The 10,000-nt window shown below is 40.7% G+C and overlaps 1 protein-coding gene across 1 annotated transcript in view; it reads right to left on the reverse strand.

Annotated features, from left to right (window-relative positions):
• LOC138855418 (thrombospondin type-1 domain-containing protein 7A-like) overlaps positions 1-10,000 on the reverse strand; it is a 230,665-nt gene that overhangs the window by 167,817 nt on the left and 52,848 nt on the right. The window contains exon 2 of the mRNA XM_070104706.1: positions 8,649-8,797. Coding sequence (XP_069960807.1) covers positions 8,649-8,748 — 100 coding nt within the window. The 5' untranslated portion in view covers positions 8,749-8,797. The remainder of the gene's footprint in view (positions 1-8,648; positions 8,798-10,000) is intronic.

Below are 10,000 nucleotides of genomic sequence, written 5' to 3' on the forward strand. Positions count from 1 at the left end.
GACACAGCAACAAGGGGACACAGCAACAAGGGGACACAACAACAAGGACACAGCAACAAGGGGACACAGCAACAAGGGAAAGGCACAGCAACAAGGGGACACAGCAACAAGGGGACACAACAAGGGACACAGCAACAAGGGACACAGCAACAAGGGACACAGCAACAAGGGGACACAGAAAACAAAGACAAGGGACACAGCAACAAGGGGACACAGCAACAAGGGACATAGCAACAAGGGGTCATCTGAAGTTGAAGACCAGAAGTCACAGGGAGTTAAGATCTCAGACACAGAGCAGTGACAGAAGGGAACACATCTGGACAAGTAACAGGGAGGCAGATCGCAGTACATAGCTTTAAGAAGAGGATGATAAAGCTCAGAAGCAGGGAGAGGTGGACTAGTCAGCACAGTGAAGAGGAACAGGACCAGAACTGTGACGACCTAACACACAAGTAGGGAGTACAGCACAGACACAGCATAAGAATGGACACACATACAGACATACACATAATGAATACACACATAATGTGAATCATACCTAACCACAATAGTAATACACACAGACACATATCATATATACACATCATTACAATTACACACACACACACACACAACAACACACAACACACAACACACACAACACACAACACAACACTACAACACACACATTACAAACATCACACTGATACAACACACACATACATCACATCACATACACACAACACACACATATACACATCACATACACACACATACACACACATACATACACACACACACACACACACAACACACATCAACACATACACACACACACACACATACACACACACACACACACACACACACACACACACACACACATGCACAACTACTAGAAATTGGTCAGGAGACAGCTACATCAGCACACATCACATGCAGCAGGTGATGTAGTGCAGTAGTTGCGATAGCAGTGGTATGCACAGCATGCAAAGTGGTAGGTGTGGTGAGTGAGTGGTGGATAGTGGGTGGTAGTGGTGGCGATAGTGAGGTAGTGGTGAGTGGTAGTGGATGGCGTGGTGGCAGTGGTGGTAGTGGCAGTGGTGGCAGTGGTGGCAGTGGTAGTGGTGGTGGTGGTGGCGTGGTGGAGTGGAGTGCAGTGGTAGTGGTGGTGTCAGGTGGCAGTGGCGGCAGTGGTGGCAGTGGTAGTAGTGGTAGTGGTGTGGAGTGGTGCAGTGGCGTGTGGTGGCAGTGGTGAGTGCAGTAGGGGTCAGTGGCAGGATGGTGGCAGTGGTGTGGTGGTGGCAGGTGGTAGTGGGCAGTGGCAGTGGGGTGGTAGTGGTGTGCAGTGGTGGCAGTGGAGTGGCTGGTGGTAGCGTGGTAGGCAGTGGATGGGCAGTGGTGGCGTGGTGGTAGTGGCAGTGGTGGGTGTGGTGTGTGGTAGTGGTGGTGTGGTGGAGTGGTGGAGTGGGGTGTGGTGGCAGGGCAGTGGTGGAGTGGTGGTAGTGGTGGTGTGGTGGCAGGTGGTAGTGGGTGGGGTAGTGCGTGGTGAGTGGTGAGTGGTAGCAGTGGTGTGGTGTGGTGGTAGTGGTGGAGTGCAGGTGTGGTGGTGGTAGGTGGTAGTGGTAGGGTGGTAGTGGTGGGTGTGGTGGCAGTGTGCGTGGTGTGGTGGTAGTGGTGATAGTGGTAGCAGTGGTAGTGGTGGTAGTGGTGGTAGTGGTAGCAGTGGTAGTGGTGGTGGTAGTGGTGGTAGTGGTGGTTGTGGTGGTAGTGGTGGTAGTGGTGGTTGTGGTGGTAGTGGTGGTAGTGGTGGTTGTGGTGGTAGTGGTGGTTGTGGTAGCAGTGGTAGTGGTGGTGGTAGTGGTGGTAGTGGTGGTTGTGGTGGTAGCAGTGGTAGTGGTGGTGGTAGTGGTGGTAGTGGTGATAGTGGTAGCAGTGGTAGTGGTGGTGGTAGTGGTGGTAGTGGTGATAGTGGTAGCAGTGGTAGTGGTGGTGGTAGTGGTAGTAGTGGTGATAGTGGTAGCAGTGGTAGTGGTGGTGGTAGTGGTGGTAGTGGTGATAGTGGTAGCAGTGGTAGTGGTGGTGGTAGTGGTAGTAGTGGTAGCAGTGGTAGTGGTGGTGGTAGTGGTGGTAGTGGTGGTAGTGGTGGTAGTGATGGTGGTGGTGGTAGTGGTGGTGGTGGTAATGGTGGTAGTAGTGGTGGTAGTGGTGGTAGTGGGGGTTGTGGTGGTAGTGGTGCTGGTAGTGGTGGTAGTGGTGGTAGTGGTGGTAGTGGTGGTAGTGGTGGTAGTGGTGGTAGTAGTGGTGGTAGTGGTGGTATTGGTGGTGGCAGTGGTGGTGGTAGTGGAGATGGTGGTGTAGTAACAACAACAGTAACAACAACAGTAACAACAACAGTAACAACAACAGTAACAACAACAGTAACAACAACAGTAGCAACAACAGTAGCAACAACAGTAACAACAACAGTAACAACAACAGTAACAACAACAGTAACAACAACAGTAGCAACAACAGTAACAACAAGAGTAACAACAACAGTAACAACAACAGTAGCAACAACAGTAACAACAACAGTAACAACAAAAGTAACAACAAAATTAACAACAACAGTAGCAACAGTAACAACAACAGTAACAACAGCAGTAACAACAACAGTGGCAAAAACAGTAACAATAACAGTAACAACAACAGTAAAAACAACAGTAACAACAACAGTAACAACAACAGTAACAACAACAGTAACAACAACAGCAACAACAACAGCAACAACAGTAACAACAACAGTAACAACAGCAGTAATAACAGTAACAACAACAGTAACAACAACAGCAACAACAACAGAAACAACAACAGTAACAACAGCAGTAACAACAGTAACAACAACAGTAACAACAATAGTAACAACAACAGTAACAACAGCAGTAATAACAGTAACAACAACAGTAACAACAACAGCAACAACAACAGAAACAACAACAGTAACAACAGCAGTAATAACAGTAACAACAACAGTAACAACAACAGCAACAACAACAGAAACAACAACAGTAACAACAGCAGTAACAACAGTAACAACAACAGTAACAACAACAGTAACAACAACAGCAACAACAACAGTAATAACAACAGTAACAACAGTAACAACAACAGCAACAACAACAGAAACAACAACAGTAACAACAGCAGTAACAACAGTAACAACAACAGTAACAACAACAGTAACAACAACAGCAACAACAACAGCAACAACAACAGTAATAACAACAGTAACAACAACAGTAACAACAACAGTAACAACAACAGTAACAACAACAGTAACAACAACAGTAACAACAACAGCAACAACAACAGTAACAACAACAGCAACAACAACAGAAACAACAACAGTAACAACAGCAGTAACAACAGTAACAACAACAGTAACAACAATAGTAACAACAACAGTAACAACAACAGTAACAACAACAGTAACAACAACAGCAACAACAACAGCAACAACAACAGTAATAACAACAGTAACAACAACAGTAACAACAACAGTAACAACAACAGTAACAACAACAGTAACAACAACAGTAACAACAACAGTAACAACAACAGTAACAACAACAGTAACAACAACAGTAACAACAACAGTAACAACAACAACAGTAACAACAACAGTAACAACAACAGTAACAACAACAGTAACAACAACAGCAACAACAACAGTAACAACAGTAACAACAGTAACAACAACAGTAATAGCACCCTGTTAACAGTGGTAATTTAATGACTAACTCAAGAATTTCAACAATATAATAACATCCCGTTTTCATTTTCCTGACCAGGTTTTTAAGACCAATAAAACCAGGTTTTTAAGACCAATAAAACCAGGTTTTTAAGACCAATAAAACCAGATTTTTAAGACCAATAAAACCAGGTTTTTAAGACCAATAAAACCAGATTTTTAAGACCAATAAAACCAGGTTTTTAAGACCAATAAAACCAGATTTTTAAGACCAATAAAACCAGGTTTTTAAGACCAATAAAACCAGGTTTTTAAGACCAATAAAACCAGGTTTTTAAGACCAATAAAACCAAGTTTTTAAGACCAATAAAACCAGGTTTTTAAGACCAATAAAACCAGGTTTTTAAGACCAATAAAACCAGGTTTTTAAGACCAATAAAACCAGGTTTTTAAGACCAATAAAACCAAGTTTTTAAGACCAATAAAACCAGGTTTTTAAGACCAATAAAACCAGGTTTTTAAGACCAATAAAACCAGGTTTTTAAGACCAATAAAACCAGGTTTTTAAGACCAATAAAACCAGGTTTTTAAGACCAATAAAACCAGGTTTTTAAGACCAATAAAACCAAGTTTTTAAAACCAATAAAACCAGGTTTTTAAGACCAATAAAACCAGGTTTTTAAGACCAATAAAACCAGGTTTTTAAGACCAATAAAACCAGGTTTTTAAGACCAATAAAACCAGGTTTTTAAGACCAATAAAACCAGGTTTTTAAGACCAATAAAACCAGGTTTTTAAGACCAATAAAACCAAGTTTTTAAAACCAATAAAACCAGGTTCTTAAGACCAATAAAACCCGGTTTTAAGACCAATAAAACCAGGTTTTTAAGACCAATAAAACCAACTTTTTAAGACCAATAAAACCAGGTTTTTAAGACCAATAAAACCAACTTTTTAAGACCAATAAAATCAGGTTTTTAAGACCAATAAAACCAAGTTTTTAAGACCAGTAAAACCAGGTTTTTAAGACCAATAAAACCCGGTTTTAATACCAATAAAACCCGGTTTTTAAGACCAATAAAACCAGGTTTTTAAGACCAATAAAACCAAGTTTTTAAGACCAGTAAAACCAGGTTTTTAAGACCAATAAAACCCGGTTTTAAGACCAATAAAAACCGGTTTTTAAGACCAATAAAACCAGGTTTTTAAGACCAATAAAACCAAGTTTTTAAGACCAATAAAACCAGATTTTTAAGACCAATAAAACCTGGTTTTTAAGACCAATCAAACCAGGTTTTTAAGGCCAATAAAACCAGGTTTTTAAGACCAATAAAACCAAGTTTTTAAGACCAATAAAACCAGGTTTTTAAGACCAATAAAACCAGGTTTCTAAGACCAATAAAACCAGGTTTTTAAGACCAATAAAACCAAGTTTTTAAAACCAATAAAACCAGGTTCTTAAGACCAATAAAACCCGGTTTTTAAGACCAATAAAACCAGGTTTCTAAGACCAATAAAACCAGGTTTTTAAGACCAATAAAACCAAGTTTTTAAGATCAATAAAACCAGGTTTTTAAGACCAATAAAACCAAGTTTTTAAGACCAATAAAACCAGATTTTTAAGACCAATAACACCTGGTTTTTAAGACCAATCAAACCAGGTTTTTAAGGCCAATAAAACCAGGTTTTTAAGACCAATAAAACCAAGTTTTTAAGACCAATAAAACCAGGTTTTTAAGACCAATAAAACCAAGTTTTTAAGACCAATAAAACCAGATTTTTAAGACCAATAAAACCTGATTTTTAAGACCAATCAAACCAGGTTTTTAAGGCCAATAAAACCAGGTTTTAAGACCAATAAAACCAGGTTTTTAAGACCAATAAAACCAGGTTTTTAAGACCAATAAAACCCGGTTTTCAAGACCAATAAAACCCGGTTTTTAAGATCAATAAAACCAGGTTTTTAAGACCACTAACACCCGGTTTTAAGACCAATCAAACCAGGTTTTTAAGACCAATAAAACCAGGTTTTTAAGACCAATAAAACCAGGTTTTTAAGACCAATAAAACCAGGTTTTTAAGACCAATAAAACCAGGTTTTTAAAACCAATAAAACCAGGTTTTAAGACCAATAAAACCAGGTTTTAAGACCAATAAAACCAGATTTTAAGACCAATAAAACCAGGTTTTTAAGACCAATAAAACCAGGTTTTTAAAACCAATAAAACCAGATTTTTAAGACCAATAAAACCAGGTTTTTAAGACCAATAAAACCAGGTTTTTAAGACAAATAAAACCCGGTTTTTAAGACCAATAAAACCAGGTTTTTAAGACCAATAAAACCAGGTTTTTAAGACCAATAAAACCCGGTTTTTAAGACCAATAAAACCAGCTTTTTAAGACCAATAAAACCCGGTTTTTAAGACCAACAAAACCAGGTTTCAATAAAAATTATCTATAATACTTAGTAAAATTAAGAATTAGGCCTATTAACGTTATTAGGCTGTGTGTGTATACTATGTGTGCATGTGTATACTGCGTGTGTATGTGTGTATACTTTGTGTGTATGTGTGTATACTTTGTGTGTATGTGTGTATACTTTGTGTGTATGTGTGTGTACTTTGTGTGTATGTGTGTATTCTTTGTGTGTATGTGTGTATACTTTGTGTGTATGTGTGTATACTTGTGTGTATGTGTGTACTTGTGCAGTGTGTACTGCGTGTGTATGTGTGTATACTTTGTGTGTATGTGTGTGTACTGCGTGTGTATGTGTGTATACTTTGTGTGTATGTGTTTATACTTTGTGTGTATGTGTGTGTACTTTGTGTGCACGTGTTTATCTGTGTGTATGTGTGTATACTTTGTGTGTATGTGTGTGTAATGCGTGTGTATGTGTGTATACTTTGTGTGTACGTGTGTGTACTGCGTGTGTATGTGTGTATACTTTGTGTGCATATGTATACTGCGTGTGTATGTGTGTATACTTTGTGTGCATGTGTACACTGCGTGTGTATGTGTGTATACTTTGTGTGCATGTGTATACTGCGTGTGTATGTGTGTATACTTTGTGTGCATGTGTATACTGCGTGTGTATGTGTGTATACTGCGTGTGTATGTGTGTATACTGCGTGTGTATGTGTGTATACTGCGTGTGTATGTGTGTATACTTTGTGTGCATGAGTATATTGCGTGTGTATGTGTGTATACTTTGTGTGCATGTGTATACTGCGTGTGTATGTGTGTATACTTTGTGTGCATGTGTATACTGCGTGTGTATGTGTGTATACTGCGTGTGTATGTGTGTATACTGCGTGTGTATGTGTGTATACTGCGTGTGTATGTGTGTATACTTTGTGTGCATGTGTATACTGCGTGTGTATGTGTGTATACTTTGTGTGCATGTGTATACTGCGTGTGTATGTGTGTATACTGCGTGTGTATGTGTGTATACTGCGTGTGTATGTGTGTATACTGCGTGTGTATGTGTATACTTTGTGTGCATGTGTACACTGCGTGTGTATGTGTGTATACTTTGTGTGCATGTGTATACTGCGTGTGTATGTGTGTATACTTTGTGTGCATGTGTATACTGCGTGTGTATGTGTGTATACTTTGTGTGCATGTGTATACTGCGTGTGTATGTGTGTATACTTTGTGTGTACGTGTGTGTACTGCGTGTGTATGTGTGTATACTTTGTGTGTATGTGTGTGCACTGCGTGTGTATGTGTGTATACTTTGTGTGCATGTGTATACTGCGTGTGTATGTGTGTATACTTTGTGTGCATGGGTATACTGCGTGTGTATGTGTGTATACTTTGTGTGCATGTGTACACTGCGTGTGTATGTGTGTATACTTTGTGTGCATTTGTATACTGCGTGTGTATGTGTGTATACTGCGTGTGTATGTGTGTATACTGCGTGTGCATGTGTATACTGCGTGTGTATGTGTGTATACTTTGTGTGCATGGGTATACTGCGTGTGTATGTGTGTATACTTTGTGTGCATTTGTATACTGCGTGTGTATGTGTGTATACTGCGTGTGTATGTGTGTATACTGCGTGTGCATGTGTATACTGCGTGTGTATGTGTGTATACTGTGTGTGTATGTGTGTATACTGCGTGTGTATGTGTGTATACTGCGTGTGTATGTGTGTATACTATGTGTGCATGTGTATACTGCGTGTTTATGTGTGTATACTTCGTGTGTATGTGTGTATACTGCGTGTGTATATGTGTATACTTTGTGTGTATGTGTGTATACTTTGTGTGTATGTGTGTATACTTTGTGTGTATGTGTGTATACTTTGTGTGTATATGTGTATACTTCGTGTGTATATGTGTATACTTCGTGTGTATGTGTGTATACTTTGAGTGTGTGTATGTGTGTGTATACTTGTAGATGTATACATTTGTGTGTACGTATTTCTCGGTATATATACTAGTGTGCATGTGTGTGCGTTTATGTGTATGTATGCGTGTATGCGTGTGTGTATACATCCAAACAACATACATACACACGTAAACACCTGTAAACTCGGTATAACATATGCTTGAAATATACCGCATTTAAATAATATATTTAAACACCTGCAGCCACATGTTATGTTGTAAACACCTGCAGCCACATGTTATGTTGTAGACACCTGCAGCCACATGTTATGTTGTAGACACCTGCAGCCACATGTATACACATCTTCTGAAGAGGACCCCGGTAGAGGGCCGAAAAAAATATATACATACATATATATATATAACACCAATATAACCACAGGAGGGAGTTGAATTATAGTTCTGGGCCTTTCGTGTAGGAATCAACACGTTATCAGGAGCTCGCAATGTTGTTTCTGATGATGTGTTGGTTGTAAGACGAAAGGCCCAGAGCTATATATGGGTGGGGACTCGAACCGTGGTCCTAGTACTGCTATGGAACTTACCCGTGTTCCATTTGTAGTCCTTGTGGGCGTGGGCGTGGGACGCCGCCCACAGCCCCAATACAAGGATCACCACCCAACATGGACAAGGCAGGTGGTGCATTCTTAAGAACCAGCTGCTTCACCAGTTGCTGTTTACCAGCTGCTGTTTACTGTAGGGAGGAGAAGGCAGCAGGTTACATGACGGAGGATAGAGTCCGCACTATGATTTGAAGTCTATAGGGGACGTGTGTGTGTGTGTGTGTGTGTGTGTGTGTGTGTGTGTGTGTGTGTGTGTGTGTGTGTGTGTGTGTGTGTGTGTGTGTGTGTGTGTGTGTGTGTGTGTGTGTGTGTGTGTGTGTGTGTGTGTGTGTGTGTGTGTGTGTGTGTGTGTGTGTGTGCGTGTGTACATTTGTGTCTGTCTGCGAATATCTACGTGTACTTTCTTGTACTTGTTCGTACTTCTTAGTACGTCTGTGTACTTATCTGTACTTTCCTGTACTCTCCTATACTTCCCTGTTCTTCTAGGTACTTCTCTGTACTTCCCTGTACTACAGAAAGTACTCCACATGTACTAGAGGAAGTGTCGTGGTCTTGTGGCCATTTAATTACACAGAATATCTATGAGAGTACATGGGAGTACATGAGAGTACATGGGAATATATGGGGGTGCATGAGAATGCATGGGAATACATGGGAGTACATGGTAGTACAAGTGAGTACATGGAAGTACATGAGAATGAGTGTGAGTACATGGGAGTACATTAGCACATATGATAAAGGCAGACAGCAAAGACTATCTGCTGAGAGAGAGAGAGAGAGAGAGAGAGAGAGAGAGAGAGAGAGGGACAGAGAGAGAGAGAGAGAGAGAGAGAGAGAGGGACAGAGAGAGAGAGAGAGAGAGAGAGAGAGAGAGAGAGAGAGAGAGAGAGAGAGAGAGAGAGAGAGAGAGAGAGAGAGAGAGAGAGAGAGAGAGAGAGAGAGAGAGAGAGAGAGAGAGAGAGAGAGAGAGAGAGAGAGAGAGAGAGGAGAGAGAGAGAGAGAGGAGAGAGGGAGAGAGAGAGAGAGAGAGAGAGAGGCAGAGAGAGGGAGAGAGAGAGAGAGAGAGAGAGAGAGAGAGAGAGAGAGAGAGAGAGAGAGAGAGAGAGAGAGAGAGAGAGAGAGAGAGAGAGAGAGAGAGAGAGAGAGAGAGAGAGAGAGAGAGAGAGAGAGAGAGAGAGAGAGAGAGAGAGAGAGAGAGAGAGAGAGAGAGAGAGAGAGAGAGAGAGAGAGACTCCACCTCATTTCAAGAACACGTAGAAAATCTCACATTTACATTAAAATAATCTATGATAATCCTCAAGATTATAGGACATCAGGCGTTAAATTACCAGGAA

The sequence above is a fragment of the Cherax quadricarinatus genome, chromosome 93, assembly GCF_038502225.1.
Source record: "Cherax quadricarinatus isolate ZL_2023a chromosome 93, ASM3850222v1, whole genome shotgun sequence".
Lineage (NCBI taxonomy): Eukaryota > Metazoa > Arthropoda > Malacostraca > Decapoda > Parastacidae > Cherax > Cherax quadricarinatus.